Source organism: Aythya fuligula, chromosome 13 (assembly GCF_009819795.1).
Source record: "Aythya fuligula isolate bAytFul2 chromosome 13, bAytFul2.pri, whole genome shotgun sequence".
NCBI classification, from domain to species: Eukaryota; Metazoa; Chordata; class Aves; order Anseriformes; family Anatidae; genus Aythya; species Aythya fuligula.
Genome location: NC_045571.1, coordinates 6631156 through 6650179, shown reverse-complemented (window position 1 = coordinate 6650179; position 19024 = coordinate 6631156). Strand labels below are relative to the sequence as shown.

Here is a 19024-nt window from a genome sequence, read left to right as displayed (position 1 = left end):
GAAAGTCTGGAGACACTTCATGACACCCACCCCGGTGCAGGCCGTGGTAAAAGATGTGCATTTTGAAGTGTTTGTTTATTCACAGTAAAAAGAACTCAAATATATAAGCAGTAAAATAGCAATTAAAGAGGAAGGATAGCTTTTTAACCACAGCTTCTTGTTCAGTTGGTCTTTCAGTGTGACGTTGAAATCCTGTTCTGCAATGTTGTGGTGTCTGTCGCAGAGGTCTCTTCTGGTGGAGCACCAAGCCAGAGAGCACATAAATTCTACTCAGATCCCAGGAGCATGTCAGTCTAGGCATGTAGCTTTCTGCAGGACACTTGTGCACTTTGGATCATGCTGATTGTTGTAGAACAGAACTCATATGTTGATTTCTTTCAGGCATTTGAAGGTTAGGCTGTACTAAAGTCCTCTGTGTGGTTAGAGCACCCCAGTGCTATGTAGAGTGTTCGGAGGGATATGGAAGGAACGACTTCCATCATCACTTCTTTACTGATAATGTTCAGAACAGGAAAGAAATGGCACACAAATATTTTAAATATTTTTTAAAATACTCCGTTTTTTGTATTAAAAAGCTACAGTATTAAATGAGTTTGCTGATCATGTTAGGTAGCTACAACTCCACAAGAACACCATAGTTACCAGCCATGACCTGTGATAGCTCCAGAGCTGTTCTGTAGCTTATCACCAGATCCTCATGAAGTCTTAAACCCGTCTAAGACCTGTGTGGATCTGCCTGGCCTTGTTTCAGCATAAAGCAAAACAGCTTTGATTAAACCACCTCTGAAAATGTTACTCTGTGTTTTCAGTCTTAACTGTATTAAGATCACATCTTTTTTTAACTAAGCCTGTAATAATGAGCGTCTAAGGGGAAAGCTTTTATTTTCTAAAGGACGATAATTTCTGTGAAAGATGTGTGTTTACTCTAGGGCATGTGAAAGAAGTAGATGAGTGTATACTTTCATATAGGACAGATTTTGCAGGGTTGCTTTGGTGAAATGGTGCTTAATCCAGCACTCTCAGGTGCAAGTGCAAAGCACTTGTGACATACATCATCCTTATTTTCTAGTGAAGTCAAATTTAATATTTAATAACCATTGATATTCCAATTTATATATAATATTACCAACAGAAGAAGTGCATCAAGTATCTGATTAAACCTCTCTACACATATCCCATCTGCGCATGCATAAATAAACGATAGATCTGAGCTAAGAACATGATTTGTCTGCCAAGCAGAAACATGATGAAGTTTTCTATTTGGGTTCTGTTTATTTCTGTTAGGAACATTCCTATGACTTCTAAGATTTGTCTTCCACACTACTCACGCACTGTGGGTAGTACAGAATTAGTGACACAATATCTTCTCTGTACATTCTCCTTACAAGACTATAACACTGTAGAAATTGTATACTAAAGGACAATTGTTTGGGGATGTGGACATATCCATCACCTTGCTGCTCTTCACTCATCATCATATGGGATGTTGGAGAATAAATTATGATAATTTTCAGTAAGGTCGAGCAATCATTTATTTATTTATGTGGATAGAGATCAGGAAATTCATAACAATGAGACTGATCAGTGGAAAAGACCAGAGCCTTTATTTGCTTGGAGGTTAAGCAGCAACTGTGTAACAATTCCTTGGTTATTAAAAGGAGTGTATTAAAGAATGTAGCTCACTGAACAGACTAAGTTTTTGTAGGAGAGAGGCTCTTTAAAAGGAAGTGCACTTAACCAACCTGTGTTTGAGCAATGGGATTGGGCTTGATTCTTTTCCCCTGCTTGGCACCAGGGAAACCACAGTTGCACTGCTCTGTCTGGCTTTGCCCCCCTCTCTTGTCTCCAGCCACCCATATGAGAAAGATGACAGTGAATCAGTGGCAGCCCAGCAGGTATCTGCCAGGATGTTAAAGGAGCTGGGCTTTTGTAACCTGGGGAAGAAGAAGCTGAAGGGCCACCACCAGCAGCTTTCCACTATTTAAAGTGGAATGGCCTGAAGCTGCAACAACGGACAGTTCAGGATGGATATCAGGAGACAGTTCTTCACCCAGAGGTGGTCGGGGACTGGGACAGGCTCCCCGGGGAAGTGAGTGGTCCTGGCACTGAGCCTGCTGGAGTTCATGAAGCATTTGGACAACACTTGATCTGGGATTGCAGGGAGCACTTCTTTGAACAGGGCAGGGATTAATTTAGATACTTTGGGAGGGACTGTTTACAGCATAAATCTTCCTGTGATTCTGTGTTTTTCTGATGTATTGAGTTCCTTATTACAAACTGAGAAAACAAGTTTATTCCAAAAAAGCCAGAAGTCATCTTTCACCGTAAAGATCTTTTAACATCAAACTTAAATTTGTTCTAGGCAAAGTTGACAAGTTGGTGGTAACTGTTTATCCAGAAGTCATTTGTGACGGTGGGGTAGGTATGTGCAGGCCGCCTTTCAGGATAGCTGCAACCTGAGAAAAATCTAAATATCTGTAGAGCTGGATAATATCCCACTTTGGTAAAAACAAAAAACAAACAAAAACAAACAAACAAACAAACAAAAACTGGTGATTGATCCTCCACAATGACTGTTTTCCTGGGAATTTTGCATCTGTGAACCTCCCCATGAGACTGCACTTCTGAGACTTCCTTTCCAAATCCCACTTAGTCAATCTTTTCTTAGCAGATGTAAAGGAGGAGCTAATGTTTTGTTTTATACCAAAAAAAAGATAGTTGGAGAGTCTTGATTCAGGTTATGCCTCCTCTTTGAGCCCTAGCACTTCTGTTTTGTGCTTGCCTGAGATTGCTTACCGTGACTGGGGTGGGAGTGCTCTCTCCATTTGGAGTGGTCTTTTGTTCCAAGGTAAGTTCTCCTAGTGCGAAGAAGCAGTGAGACCAGTGGTGAGGCCTCTTGCAGAGACACTTGCTACTAGGCTCAGCTTTCTTTCCCTTATCAGGGTCTTTTCTTGAAGGAAGGTGGACCCCTAATATGCATCTTCTTGCTACAGCTTTTGTTGGAATTAATCCTGTGGGTGATAGCATCAGAGGAAAGCCCAGGGCAGGCAGCAGGTGTTTTGGAACTGCAGCCAGCCCTGTCCCTCCTGCTTTAGTCTGCCTTGTTCTTACCCTCTTCCCAATTCAGTCTCCAGGGTATCCACACACCCAAACTGAAAGGATGTGCATTTCACCTGTTGGCTGAGCTTGGTTGAGGTGTGTTTGGTGCTAGCAAGCAGAGTTTTTGAAAGCTTCAGGCCGTTAGAGTAAAATCTGCAAAGAGCTGAACATTGATTTTATTTCAAAAGTAGGTCTTCTGTGTCTTTTCTCCTACAGCTGTTTCTGGGATGTGTAATCTGAGTGAAGTTTGGGTAAACTGACATCAGGTAGGGAGACTTGGCCAGCTGTGCTAGCCTCTAGTGAGTATTTTTGGCACCTCTGTTGTCTTGAATACTGGCCATCGCTTTCTGAATATCTCTTGTGCTGCCTTTGTGCAGGGGGGTAAGTCTGGCTAAGTATTTCCATGTATTGCCAACAGGGCAGTGTGGGTCTGTGCAGTTCTCTCCAGCCTGAGTAGGGGACAGAGCTGAGGGATGGGTGAGTTTGGCTGGCTCTGCCTGGACAAGGTGAAAGGCATGGAAAGGACCCGTGAGCAGGAGCTGGGGTCTCTCAGAGGACACTGTCGCAGTTCCTTTCTGATCCCTAAGGTGGAACAAGGCTGCGACAGAGGAGAGAGGATCTCAGCAACTGCAGGGGGAGTCACTGTGGTGCAGGCTGAGCCCTGGTAGTTGGCACAGATGCAGAAGGGGGAGAAGCTTCGAAGCTCACCAGGGTTGATATGAGTTAGGAGGTGGCTGGGCAGTGTCTGGCCTCTATCTGTGTACTTGCAATTCCCTCGTCTAACTGGCACGATCTCCATCTCAGGTAGGTTTTGTTGTAGCCACCCGGCTGTGTGGAGCAGGCACGCAGCACAGAGGAACAGAGTGAGGCAGTGCTGTGGATCACAGCTATGATCACACTGCAGCATGGCAAGGTTCATGGCACCGGGCACCGTGCAGGCCAGTGCTCAGGAAGGTGCAGAGTACGTTGTATGGCAGGAGAAAGAAATGCCAGGGAGGTGTGTCAGGTTGCATACTATGTATGTGAGGAGGGGATGTCACTAGTTGCAGGAGAGTTGTACAGATGTCAAGCAGGGCATGTGGGGAACAAAGTTCAGCAAGAAAGAACCCTGCAGACAAGGCAAGTTGCCTGCTCTGGGGTGAAGAATAGAAGGAAGATGGAGGAATCAGTAATGCCAGTAGTGCCGACAGATTGACTCATGCTAGACATCGTTCTAGATTTAGTAGTCAGTGCCAAAAATTTCTATCGTTTCCCTTTTCTTGTATCATGGAGTTGCAGTTTGCAGACTTAGATTTCAGCATTTCTGTATCCATCTGGTTGGTTCCTTATAATCTGTATTGAAAAAAACCTGCTTTCTGAACCTTAGGAAATCCGTAACATTCATAATGATGAACTAATGGGTATTCGAAGAGAGGAGGAAATGGAAATGTCTGATGAAGAAATAGAAGATCCATCAGAGATGAAAGAAACAGAAGAATCAGGTAAAATCACTTTTTGCAGCTCTTACGTAAAATACGTCTCTTCAGTGGAGTCTTTTATTAGCCCCACTCAGATCTGACTGTTTATCTGCTGCTGAGGTTTAAAATTTTGTGTACAGTCTAATACACGTTCTGCCTTGTATTAACCTTGTTAAACTTGTGTGTATTCATGCAAATTCTGAAGGACAAAGAAAAGGTCATAACACTGTGCCAGGACTTTAGAAGAAACTAAGAAACCTGCTGCAGACAAGCGTGGTACTGATGGACTTCAATATTTAAGCAGTGGGTTTTTTTAGCTATTTATGTTGGTATCAGATGCTTTACCTTGGCTATTACTGTTGTTCTTCCAAATCCCTGATGTCTTTTTGAATTTGCTGCTATATGTTCTGTTGTAGCAAACACTACAATCATAGATATAAAACATACAAAATGCTCTTCCTTTTGCATTTGAAGGTTATGTTATGAGAGAGAGCAGAGGGCTGTTTCTCCCAGCCAGCTGTTATTTTACATCATTTATCGTGGCTCCATTTGGTGCCTGGCTTCTCATTCATTCCTTTCACGTAGATTTTGCATTGTCGTAATGCTCGAAATACCTGTCACTTCTTGATTGTTTCTTGTCATATCCTACTTAGTTGAGGTGAAGCAGCAAGGTAACGGCTGCAGATATGTACGTGAAATATTAGAATATTTGATATTTTCTACTAAGGAGTTGTTCTTTGTCCAGAGCAGCTTCTTTCCTAAAGAGACATCAGGAACAGTGGTTGCGATAAATTTATTTTGTTTATTTGGGTTTGTAACTGGTAGCTGTGAGCCACAGAGCTGTCTACACACTGTGGGGAGAACACATCATGACTTCTTGTTCCCAACTCTGCTTTGTCCTCCAGCACTGGTGTCACAGGTGGAAGCCCTAAAAGAAGAAAATGACAGCCTGCGCTGGCAGCTGGATGCCTACCGGAATGAGGTGGAACTGCTGAAGCAGGAGCATGGCAAAGCAAGCAGGGATGAAGACACAACCAAAGAGCAGCAGCTGAAACTTCTCCAGCAGGCTCTGCAAGGAATGCAGCAGGTGGGCCTAGCTTTTTCTATAGCTGTGGCCTTGCTAGAAAGGCAAAGGGGCTGTCATGCAAAGCATGGGCACAAACAAAAGCATTTTGTTAATTTCAGTGGTAAATGAGAGCAACTTTCTGTCATTTCTGGTATTGCCAAAAAATAAAACAAAAATCTCAAAACAGTGATTCAATATGAGCTGATAAGAGTTGCATGAAAACAATTCATAGTTATGGATTCCTTGTGTGCTGTTTGCTTGACCACATTGTGACTTTTGAAATACTGAGTCTGTGCCTACCTTCCCTTGTAACCCTGTAAATCCTGCCTGCAAGCACGAACAACACGGGGAAATCCAAAGCTTGGTTTATTGCCATTTCTAAAGTTTACTGGATTTTCATTCTCTCAGAAACCGTAGGACGTGTTGTTCTTTGCTGTTTTCCTTATCTAAGTATCAAGTGTTTTGGGTCCCTATACACCTTAACAGTTTTGTCTCACGTATTAAGCCAGACAGATAACCAAAACACAGAGTTCAGCTAATAGTTCAGTTAAGCACGTTATTAAAATTAGAACTTGAAGAGATATTGTGAAGGTTGTGATTGTTTACTGGATGCACCTGTGGTAGGAACTAATTGCATTGGCATTTGTAACATTGGAGGTGGCAGAAGCTTTCTTTGGTCACTGTCAGCTATCCATGTGGGAGGAAATGGCAGGGGCTGCAGGACATAATAGATTTTCCTTTGTGCAAGTGTCAGGGAATTAAGGCTTCTCTAGGTACCACTGCCAGGATAAGTAATCATTCTGGAAGAGCACTCTGGAGGATCTACCCTGAGGAAAAAAGATGTTTGTTGTAAATATTAGCAAATAGTGTTTTATTACAAATAATTTTATATTTTTTTTTTTTTCTAGATGAGATAGTACTTTTCTGAGCTTGAAAGAAAGGATTAACTGAAATACCTATGTCTGTATCCTGGTTTGACCTTGGAAGGCTGCTAACCTAAAGACTTAGGCATATTAGTGTTTAATCTTCTCTCATCCTGGTGCCATGATCGTGCCCATCTCTGAAAGGCCCAGTGGTAGTAGCAGTTTTCTGAGAATCATTTTCTTCTAGCTCTGTTGGGGAATCAATCATTTTTTTTCCTCTGTTGCCCCTATCAGATTCTTGGTTTGTTCAGTAAGGTCTTTGTACTCATGTGCGTTCAATACAGACACATTCGAGACTACAAGTTTGTTCTCAGAGCAGACCATTGTATCCACAACCACAGCCTGGTTATCCTTGATAGGAAAATCATTCTGCTCATCTCTGAGATGCGGTTTGTGATTCACTACACCATCTTTCTTCTTAGCTTTGCGTGTCAAGGGAGTGCACGATGTGTTGTGGCAGCTGCTGCAAGCATGCTGAACTGCTGGACTGATGTCGAGTGTGGGAGCACTCATCACATTTTTCTGCTATGCTGAATTGTGCAAATAATAGCACAAATTTTATTAACAATCATGCTTTTTGTGTATGCTAATAAGCAAAGAAATTGCTTGGGTATAGAAAAGATTTCTTCTTTTTGTGTACCTAACCTTTTAATTGTTACAAATATGATCTGTCAGGTCTGCATGGAAGAGTGTTTATTCATTTTATATTCTTTAAATAATAGGAGGTGAAAGGCTATGAACTGTGTTTAACTTTTCTTTTCCAGCATCTTTTGAAAGTACAAGATGAATACAAAAAGAGAGAAGCTGAGCTAGAAAAAGTGAGAGAAGACAAACTAAAGATAGAAACATTGCTAGAAACCCTTAAGGAGCAGGTATGTGACTTCCCAGTCCTTCCTTATTCTCAGTAGTAAATGCAGTCCTTGGATTTCATGGCCTATGGCAGGTGCAGGGAAAAGCAGAGTGTAGGAGATGCCTAGACCTGGCTTAGAAGCAGTCTTTAGAAAGCTGGAAAAACTTTCTGCTTAATTGGAGGTTGCGTATTAGTAGTGAACTTGCTGATTGATCCATAAAATAGCGAGAGAATCAACAGAAGCAACTATATAAACAAAAGACTGACTTTCATTTTGTAGGGTACAGTGGTATTGTAGCTGAAATGTTTTTTTATGCAAACTAAATTTTAAAAGATAAGAAAAAAACCTCAATTATCAAACATCAATATTAGAGACATGTTTTGATCTGACCTTCATAAAACACCAATGAATTTAAAGTTTTTGTCAGTGTTATAATATTCTTATACTTGCTGCATTTATTCTGAACATAAATGCATACTGTTTATTCTCAGGTATGATCCATTCTGTATTTTGTGGGCCCACATGTGAATCTAACCTTTTTGGATCCTCTCCTCTGTAGCATGGACTCAATTATATGTGTACCTACAGAATAGATGAGAAACATTCCAAGGCACTTCTCGTTAAGGACCGTAGAGCCAAGTGCTAGGTCCTTCCTCTGAATTTCTATCTTTTGCCCCACCATTCGGTGCCATGAGCTAGGGAATATAATAAGTACTTGTCTTTCCATTAATTAAAACAGAGTTTGAATACCAGTAACCTTCAGTGCAGGAGCTTTGGTGACTTTTTGTATCAAAGAACAAAAATAACAGACTGTCATCAGTAATCTTTCCTTTTTCTTAAACTCTGTGTAGCAAAGCACAGTAGACGAAGAGGACAAGGAGAGAGATGCTATTGATGGCCAAGGGAATGTAAGTCTAAGTTTCTTTTCTGCTGCTTTAGTCAGAGTATTTTACTGAGGGAAGTAGTGACACCTCATTGTAAATTGAGCAATCGTTTAGCATTTGATTTCTTCTGAAGTGTACAAGCATAGTACATATGGACTGTCTATGTATGTACAAATGAAACAAGTTAAACTATCCATAGCAGCTTCTAGATGGAAGAGCAGTAGGTATTTCCAATGCTCTGGTGTAGAAATGGGCTTTTGTGTGCAAGGTAATTTTTTGCATTGTCTTTTCAACTAGTCTTTCCAAGAGAAAGGAGGCCATGCATTTTCAGTATGACATTACTGGCTGAATTACGGTTCCTATATCAATCGGAAGCTAGCTTTGTTTCCACAAAGTGCACACCATTACTTTCTCCTGCAGAAGCAAATTATAGCCTGTTTAGGCTAGGACTGCGCAGTTTCAGTTCTGTGTAATTCACAATTGCTCTAGAGTAAGAAGCTAATCAAATCCGAGGAGCCATTTAATTCTATCTTTGTTATTGGCTCATGTCCAGTTCATTTTACTAGTGACTGAAGGCTATTTCCAATTATAGCTGCCTGTATCTCTCAGACCACTGGAATTCAGGCTATAATTTAGGAATAAAAGTCAGTCATGCTTTTAGTGCAAAAAACAAGTATTTGCTTCATGTGTAGTCTTACATTTATTTGGGGGATAATAAATTATGCAAAATTCTGTTTGATTCCAGTACCACAAACTCAAGTCAAGGACAGTCTGATCCCAAATCCTTTGCATCCAATAGGCGCTTGCTTAATCATACTGCCACTGTTAAGGCATTTGAAAAATGAACATCTGTGTCTCAATTAGTCACTGCAAGACTTCCTTTCTAGTCTTTTTGTTTGACTGGTTGAGGAGTTTGTTTGTTTTTGTGTTTTTAAGGCTCTTGCAGAGTAGACATCATACCAGTGAAACAGGGACAATGAAAGTGCATGTTATGGCATCTTACTTTTACTTTATGGGCTTTAATCTAGTTTGGTAGCTCAGACATGCAGTTTCCAACAGCAAAATGAACATCAGTGTGTTTTGTTGGAAGCATTTTGCGGAATAAACAATAGATAAAGCAATGCAGTGACTCACAGAAACAGGAAGACAAAAATACAAACACCGTCAAGTCTTACTGAGCTGCTGTAAGAGTGTGTAAGAGTGACTGCTGTGCTGTCAGTGTTTGAAATGGGTCCTCTGTGTTTGTTTTTTTTCTTCAGGAGAGCAGTATGTCCAGAGTTTGTGCGTGCAGTCAGGAGAAGGAAGGTCCAGTTGAGAAGACACTGAACAATAGTCCTGTGAAATCTGAACGAGAAGCTCTTTTAGTTGGTAAGGCCTTTTGATGGACTTGGTGACAATGTTAGAGACCGGGACTGAATGGGAGTTGCTTCAAATGGCCTCACAGCTTCCGCTGGCCACCTTTTGTTCCTTGGGTTATGCCAGTAGAGGTGGGAGTTCTCACAGCCTTTAGTCTTGGTGGTGCTCAGGGTTTCACTTGGTGCATTGCTCACATGGAAATCTTGTGCCATGCACTTTTCAGTCACGACCACGGTTATTATTGAAAAATAACCTAATAACCTAACACTGCATGCTACAAATTTTCAACCAAAAGCCAGTAGCTGAAAAAAATTTTTGAAGCACTGAGTGGGAGGAAAAGAAGTTCTCTTCTTGATGGGACAAGATAGCTTCTTTCTTGTCACTCATCCTAGTTCTCTTTGGCCATCCCTCCACATATGATTTGAGAACAACAAAAAATCATTTACTGATATTCAGATGGGTCTGTTTGTGCCAGATCATGGTCTGATGTCTGCACAGAAAAAAAGGGGACTTTCAGGAAAAGATCATAGGCACTACCTTTTACTTCAGATGATGGTCAGAACTACAAGTTAGTATTTTGGATTTACAGTTCTGCCTGTGAGCTGGAAAAGAGTCTCTGTGGGACAGGTTACAAACTTGTGCTGCTCTGTTTAACTGAATGCTGCAGGACTTGTGAGATGGGACACACATATCACTGCTTGATCTCTCCATTTGCCTTTTCCTGCTCCTTGAAGTGATACATCTGGAGCACAGCTTTCCCTCTTCTTTAGCCTTGAATCCCCACATTTATGATAACCTCTTGCTGAATTTTGACAAGGATCATCATGGGGCACGTTACCATTACTCAACAGGCATTGAGAGCAGTGAGGTCTGTTTTAAGTGCTAACCAATTGCATCAATTAGCTGTTGTTTCCTTTGCAGCCTATGGGCCAAACTTCACTGTATTTAAAAGCAAAAATGCCTGATAAGATCCCTGTGTTCTGTACTAGCAGTGGCAGGGAGCTGGGGTTCCTAACTAACTCTTCTCAAGAGAATGATGTTTGTGGTGTTCCTTTTTTCCAGGAATAATTTCAACGTTTCTTCATGTGCACCCATTTGGAGCAAGCATAGAGTACATCTGTTCCTACCTGCAGCGCCTGGACAGCAAAGTAGGTGTACCAATGTCTCCATTTCCCCGAGCAAGCCTAGGCAGCACGTTTGTGTTCTGAGTGTGTAATTTCATTCCTGGGTATGATGCTGGTTGGGAGTGAGGACTGTAAGAGCTCGTGTCCATTACCTGGAATAATTTGTTGGAAGAGGACAAGGGTAGGGGGTGAATTTCTTCATAGCTTCTGGCTTAGCCCTTATAATTATCCCAGCTTAATGTTAACCTAAATACGGAGCTGAAGGTGATGTTATTGTTAATGTTTGTGTGTGATCCTGCTCGTAAGTCAAGAAAACCCTTTGACACTAAGTGTATTTTGCAACAGTGAATCCCATGTTTAAAATCTGCATCTGAAATGTATTTGTGTTTATTCTGTTTGTTTACTGCCTTTGTTTCCCTTATCCCTACGACTTCCAAGATAAAAGAGAAAATAACTTGCCCCGTTCATACTGTTCATTATACTGCTATGCCACTGTATATATTCTATCTAAATTGAACAGACTTAATGTCTTCGTGTCTCTGTGCAAAGTTTTTCCATGTTTCTGATCACGTGGCTCTTCATCAACCCTTTTCTGTCTCTATTTTGACACTAGAAGTGAAGTCATTTTTAGGAGGATGCTGTTCCTTAAATTCTGAGAGCATAAGGATTGAACCACAGCCCCTGGTACAGAGGTCTGTGCTAAGTGGAGGGATCAAGTTCTTGGTGCAGAGCTCAAAAATGGCAATAACAAGATGAGCACTTGTGCGTTTTCCTTAGTACAAGGAGAAGCTGCTCTTTCCTGCATTGTTTCTGTATATTGCTGGCTTCAGACTCCTTATCAGAGTAAATGGGTAGGGACTGACCTCCCCATTAAAGGGGTTGACCTGACCTCATGGCAGCCTGCAGCCTTCACGAGGAGAGCGGAAGGGCAGGCACTGAGCTCTGCTCTCTGGGGACAGCGACAGGACCCAAGGGAACAGCATGGAGCTGGGACGGGGAGGGTCAGGCTGGGGGTTAGGGAAAGGTTCTGCACCCAGAGGGTGGTCGGGCACTGAGACAGGCTGCCCAGGGACGTGGTCATGGCACCGAGGCTGCTGGAGTTCATGAAGTGTTTGGTCAACACTCTCAGACATAGGGTCTGATTTTTGGGTGGTCCTATGTGGGACCAGGAGTAAAACTCTGATTCTTGTGGGTCCCTTCCTGCTCAGGATATTCTGTTACTGCGTAAAAAGTTTTGAAGGTTCTTGCAAATTGCATCTTGCTATTCTACTCTACTGATATACTTTGATCGTCTTCCTTAAAGTGCTCCATGAACAGGATAGTTACCAACAGGGGAATCATCTCTTGTGCCTGGAACTTTCTCAGGCTGCTTTTGTTTATAACTTAGTGCTTAATTTTCCCCATTCTAAGAAAGAGATCAGGCTCACTCCATCCCTTTAATGACATACATAATAGTTCATCTTCTTGTGCAAGTTCTGAATTTGTCTGAGAGGCAAACAGCTACCTTTATTTTCCTTTGGAGCTCCTAAAGGAATGCTGCCATGTATTTCATCAGACTTCTGACATTTCCTGTTTGTGATTTAAAATGTAGGACAGTGCTTCACTTCATTGGAAATTTCTGCTTAGCAGAATTTCTGCTTAGCTTAGCAGAAAACTACAGTGAAAAGCGCATCCTTTAGTCTCTGCAATGCTCTCAGTCCTTTTTATTGCTTGCTGATGCTTGGGTAACCTGCTAACTTCAACAGGATTTGTGTGTGTGATCTCTTAGAAGGTCTTCCCATTTCTTCTTCAGGGTACATCTTAATGTTCTTGTCTTCATTACTGTGAAAGCTAGGTAGTAGTTGTGGTTTTTGTTTTTAAAGTCTACCTGGTTTTGGCTTGAGGTTGGGCAGGTCTAAAGAGAGCACCTCCCCACTTCTGGGCAACACCTGTTTTGTTTTTTTTGAAGCCGTCAGCAAGGAATAAAGGAATATCTTTCCCCTGTTCACTGCCTATCAGTCTCACCAAGTAAGCCACCAGGTTAGCAGACAGTGCAGAGGTTAAAAGGGCAGTTTGGAGCCTTGAAATAATCCCAACAGAACTTCTCCAATACTACAGTGAGCACTGCAAGTGCTGATGAATAAAATAGATGATGGCTATCTTGGGGTGTCTCCTATCTGCTCCATGTTTTAGGTTGAACTTCTTCTTTACCAAACCCACTGTCAGCCTGAGCTTGTGCTTTTTCTTTGTCTTAAAACTTTAAAACTGTCATTTCTACCTGATTGGAAAACAGAATGATGACAGAAGTGCACCTCCCAAACACAAACCCATCTTGCAAAGCAGGTGCTCTTGATCTTTATCACATGTCAAAGAGTTTTCATGCACTCGCACACTAATGAAGCCTTAAAAGTGAATATACATTCTGCTACTTCGTTTTCTCAGTGGTAAATGGTAGCCTGCCCTCTTGAAAATAAAGAACTTTTCGGCCTAGCTGAGTCCTACCTGAAAACTGTGATTCTTGCTGGCATACGGTGAAAACGACTGAGTCAAAAGAACTTCTTTGAGAGGGTCAGAGTCAAACATGACTTTGAAGGACGGTAGGAGAAATGACTCAAGATTATCTGTTGGAAAATCCAGTTATGCATTGTATTAGACAGCATGAAGTGGGATCAGACTTGACATTACAGAATTGTTGCACTGAAACCACTGTGTTGGAGGTGGAAATGAAGCAGCAGCAGGAGGCATTGCTGAAGTGTGTGGTCCATACACACCAAGCTTGAAGCACAGCCCCTGAAAACTGACAGTACTGCAACAGTAGGACTACAAACTATGCAAGCTCTAAAGGGAATTAAAACCAAAAACAGTTACTGCGGTAGATCAGCAGAATATGTAAAAAGATGTCACATTCCCTGCAGTCTTGGAAAATACCCACATTTTCATCCAAAAATGTATCCTAATGTTTCACCTATCCAACAGGAGGATGAGGTTATTGTGCAGAGGTAGTTCTGAACATGTGTCAGAGCAGTCTCAAACACACAACAGAAACAAACTTGAATTGTTATTAATACAATAAATAAATTTTTAATGGTTCTGCTGCAGTAAGAAAACAGGTGCAGGCAATTGGACATAAGGTGGACACAGCCTTTGCAGTTTTTATATATCCTGAAACTTGCAGCATTTTACAGGTTTTTTTTTACTTGCTGAACTTTAATTGTATCTAGTAAATGCCAGAACAGTCAAATTTGTTAATCAAAAGTCTCCATAAGTTCCCAATTTCCCCGATTTCTGTATGCACTAGCTGAGAACTCTTTCTCAAAGCAGTGGTAGGAGTATTTACTGTTCAGTTACATAAATGCTTGGGAGTTTTTAATCCATTATCTTGCATTTAACAGTGAAAAACACTGGACGTTCTTTTTACCCTTTATTTATTTTTTAGTATTATAGCTGCAGCCATCTCACCCTGAAGTGTGACAGTAGCACAACTCATGCCATCCCAAAGATGTCACCATTAGTATTTGGACAAGAGATCTAGGGAAATCCTAGATGTTCCTTAGCAATTAAATGTTCTTGAGTTCGATTGTAACCAGTCATTTCAGGGCTTCTGTAACCAAAAGTATCCTCTTTTTTTAGTGAAATTTTCCTTTTGTTTTCACAGATTTGCACCACCGAAGTGGAAGTTCTCATGACCAGACTTCAAACTACGTTCAAACAGGAGCTGAGTGGGGTTGGGGCCAGTTTAGAGAAAAAATGGAAGTTTTGTGGTTTTGATGGGTTGAAAACAACTTGAGCTTCAGTTGAACTGACTTAACACTGAAAGCAACAGCAGGATGTGTGTGTCAAGAAAACTTAGGATGCCTCTTACCTCTGTTTATGACGATTATCTTGCACGCATGGGATAATATATAAGTGAAATTTTAAGTCCAGAGAAGCTCTAGAAGAAACTTGAGCTGCTGGAGCTTCTTTGATCAGATATTTTGTTAAGAAGCAAAGTGCTGTTTGATACATTTTGTGTACAAAGTTCATCTGATATTTTTAAGCCCATTGTGTTGACCACATTTTTTGCCAATGTTGTATGTGCTGTGTGTGCCTAAATCTCTCATCCTGTACCTTCTTTTTACTGGTAGGAACAGCCATAGACTGTCCACTAAAGCACCAACAAAAAAAAAAATAACTTTCTGGTTTCTAGAACCACCCAGAGGGAAAAAAATGACATCTTTTTTAGACATTTATATGACAAAAAATGAGGTATGTTTAAACAGAAGACGACTTAGTTGGCTCAGAGTCGCTATGAGCCTAAGTCAGATCTTTTTCAATGCTCTTTTCTCTACTGAAGATTTAACTGTTAAGCTAATGTGAAGGCAGTGTCACTAGGAGTGTGATTATGGTGGTTTCTCTGAGGGTTTGTGCATTGCAGAACCAGTCTGTAAATAATTTTCGATGTAGGAGGTGTATTGAATTTTCTACTGATCTGGGTAGAACAAAGGGCCTACGTCAGACCTGTATTTTTCTAACAGCTTACCATCAAATTTCTCCATCTGCTTCGTTTTTGAGACTGAGCTTCAGAAGGTGCTAGAAAACAGCACAGACTTTTCTCCTCCTGAATCTTCCCCAAGGCTGTACCTCACATTCTCAGTAAACATCAGCCTCCCCAGCCCTCTGCAGAAGGTTGGTAAGATATAGGGTAAAATGCTTTAAAAAAAACAAACAAAAAATCTAAAACCAACCAAACAAACAAAACCGTACTCTGTCATCAGAGAGAGCTCTGGCAGTGGATGCCTCCTGGAGCTTTCGAACCTAGTGAGAGATCTGCATGTTGGCACAGGCAGCAGAAATGGGTGGAACAAACCTTTCTGTTGGGACCAGGCTTCCCATGGGGGGTGAGGGGGGAAACTATCTGCTCACTTTTGTTCCTGACACTGAAGGACTGCTACACTGGAAGCATATGAAAATCCTTTTTAATAACTCTATTTGTGTCACTACAGGTGAACATTGTATTTTTAAGGAATAAACATTTTTAATGTTCAAATCTTGGCTTTGTTGCTTTTTTTTTTTTCCTTCACCCAACTTGCATTGTCTGCTATAGGAAAGGGAGTGCTCCATCATTAAAATGAAAGGTTTGAGGCCAAGCCCTCTGAACATGGGGCTTCACTGTCCTTGCAGACATCTGCTCTTCAGCTTCTGCCCCATAGTATAGCTAGACGCCAGGCTTCTTGCTGTGCACATCCTGGTCTGCTCTTGAAAAGATCAAGAGTCACTTTTTGTCACCTACCAATCATCTGGACAGGGACAGCTTTAGGTGTGAGGAAAGCTCCCAGCTTCTGGAAAGTTTCAAGTGTTGACTTTCAGAGGTGCTGGGATTTGAATCCTGCTTCCCCTATGCTGAGCTAGGCTCTTGTCCTCAAAAAAAGCAGACCTTGCAGACTAGGCACAGCTGTAGTGACTAGGAGGCAGGGTAGAAGCCTGCTGCTGGTGGCTGAAGTAATCCAGGAGCAGAGAGATTTGGGGTCAAATCTGGGCTGACACAGAACTTGTTAGAGAACTCGAATCTGCATGCAGGACTTGGTTTCACCTACAGCAAAATTCAGGCAGGATGCCAGAGCTTGAACTGGTTACAGGATTTTAAAATGAAGAGTAACAAATGTGACAAAGGTCAGCACTTAATGCTTATATTGGGGGGCAAGTGAAAACTGCGGTCCAGAAAAGGGTGGCAGAAGGCAGGTTTAGGAACTGTCTGGGCAGCTAGATTCCACTGGAGCAAGAAGGTAAATCAACCCAAATTATGAGTACTTTTACAGCCTCTCCTGCCACTAATACTAGGAGTCCTGAAATAACCCTTGCTGGTGCAGCAATGGCGTAAATATTAATTTTAACTGTCTGTGCTTCTCAGTTACCAGTGACTAGTAAAGAGGATTTGAGCCAGCAGGAAGGTATGCAGATCTTTCCTGGACGATTTGCAGAAAAGGACTTTTAGGGTTTGTGTAATCTGTGAAGAAGAGTTCATGGCTGTGTAGACTCCTGCTTCTACATCAGCACTTGAGACCTCAGTCCTCAGCAACTGCAAATGTGGTTTTCCTATGGGTTCCATTTAGGCAGCTCCTGCTGCTTTCTGCAGTTCTGCCTTTTAATCCCTTAATTCTTTCTGGGAATTACTTTCTGTTACTTTTAATTTGGGGTTGTGATTAGAACTGGATTAGGTTATTTCTGGTGAACGCTTTTGGCAGGGTTGTAGCTATGATGCTACAAAGCATCATATGATGGTACAAAGCATCGCAGCTCCAACCACAGGCTGAGATCTGAGCAGTACATCATACCTCTATCGTCAGGAGCCTTTGGAAAAAAAAAAAAAAAAAGAAGAAGATGCACCCCCTGGGACTGGCACAAAAGTAGTGCATTGCATTGCATTGCACTGTATCAGCTGACGTCCTGCACTTAAGGACATTTATATTCTGTGGGATTCTTTTTCCTGTTACCATATCTACACCAAAAGCCTGTGGTGCTGATGGGGCTCTGTGTTTTCCAGCAGCGCAGTGCTTGTGCAGCCAGGTTTGGTGCAGCAGAGCACCAGTGCTCATAAAGACGAGACTCCACAAAGGGGCAAACAGCAGTCCAAGAGGGTTCTCGTGCAATGGATGCCTGTTTTGGAGGTAGCTGCAAGCTTGGCTGTGATTCAAAGAGTAACTGCTGCTAGGAGGGAAGCAGTTCAGCTGCTGGCAGCTGGTGCCCTGCCTGCTGTATCACAAGACGCCGAGCCCCGCTGGGCAGCTGGAAATGGCAGAGCCAGGTCCCAGATAAACAGGAGGCATCTAGTTTAAAAAGGAGCCTGAGGATAACCTAGGCATTCCTGGAGAAAGATGCTCTGGAGATACAAGAGCTGGTCTAGGACTGGGTGTGTGATCATGCGTTGACTTGTGAAGTTTCAATTTCAGGTCTCGCCGTGCACGCTTTGTGGCTTGTTGTAGGTAGGTAAGGTTCTCTGGGACCTGTAAGCACCACGTACAACACGTCGTACAAAACGCCAGCTGTGCACCTGTGCTGTCAGGCCCCTGAGCTCTGTAATGCCAAAGCTTTGCACAGGATTTTGGTGGCCCCTCAGGTCCCTCATGGGTACGGAGGGCAGCCACGTGCCTGGCCCAGCCTGCCCGTGCCAAGCGGCACTGAGAGACGTGGTCATTTCTAAGAGAAGGTGATGGACCAGGTCAGAGCATGGAGAACCAAGATAAAACCACAGACCAGCACCTAAGCAGCAAATTTCCCTTTCAGGTTTAATCTGCCAGAACAGCTACTGCTTTTGTGGCTGTCCTAGTTATTGACAGATAAGGGTAGGGAAAGCATGGGGACAGGGGATTGAGCAACGATCCTCTCTGCCAAGGAATAAACACTGTCAGGCGTGGGAAGTGCTGTTGCTTCCCATCTAACCCTGCCCTCTATCTCAACACAATGTTTCTGGCTCTCATTCCTCTTGGCAGAAAATTCATTTTCTCACCACCCTTCTCCTCCCCTTGGCTGCATTTAGATTTTCTTCCCCATCACTTCTCATCCTCACTGCATTCAGGGAAGGTTCCCTCACCCTTTGGAAGGGGCTGTGCAGGACACGGTGAAGACGTTGCTTTAAAATTCATCATCTCGAAGGAAAAGAAAGCGAGCCTGGGCTGTCACTGATCATGCTGTGAGAAGAAAATGAGAAAGGTAAATGCAAGTCCTTCCTTCCAGCTGGAAAGAGGGCAACTTTACTTCTGAAAATGGGGGAGAAAATGCAGCTCTCTGGGACTAGAAGGGGCAGCTAAGCTTAGCTTTTCCCATGAAATTGTTTAAATAAGACCTACTCCTAAAAATAAGCATGGAAAGTCATTGCAGAGAGGAAGTGCAATGTTAGCATTCCCAATGAAAAACTTTTTATTTCTGTTTTAGGATTAATCCAATTCCTTTTATGGCATCCACCTCTGAAAGAGGATTTGTAGTACTCTGGCTTTTCCCCAGCTGTGTATGAGCATTGGGTGTTCCCAATCTAGCTTGCTCCTGTGAGCACAAACATGAAGTAATTGAAAGAAGTAATGCCAGGTGTTTTGGCATTAACCATTAACAACAAGTTTATCTTAAAGCTGGTGATGGTGAAATTCTCTATGGCTATTCTTGGAGGGTGTAGACTAGCGCCAGATAAGCAGAGGGTTTCTATGACTTCCTGCTTTCTCTCTCTTCTGCTCTCTATTCTAATCTGGTTTCCTCCTCCTTTCCTCAAGGCAGCTGCATCCTCAGAGACTCTGCTCAGACTGTTCTCTCAGCTCAGG

General features: G+C 42.3%; 1 protein-coding gene across 2 annotated transcripts in view; it reads left to right on the top strand.

Moving 5' to 3' along the window:
• ENOX2 (ecto-NOX disulfide-thiol exchanger 2) overlaps positions 1-15765 on the top strand; it is a 42991-nt gene extending 27226 nt beyond the window's left edge. For both annotated transcript variants that reach the window (XM_032196223.1, XM_032196222.1), the window contains 7 exons: positions 4466-4580; positions 5462-5643; positions 7310-7417; positions 8248-8304; positions 9540-9648; positions 10699-10784; positions 14395-15765. In XM_032196223.1, the coding sequence (XP_032052114.1) occupies positions 4466-4580; positions 5462-5643; positions 7310-7417; positions 8248-8304; positions 9540-9648; positions 10699-10784; positions 14395-14526 (789 nt within the window). In that variant the 3' untranslated portion in view covers positions 14527-15765. The remainder of the gene's footprint in view (positions 1-4465; positions 4581-5461; positions 5644-7309; positions 7418-8247; positions 8305-9539; positions 9649-10698; positions 10785-14394) is intronic.
• Positions 15766-19024: the final 3259 nt, after the last annotated feature.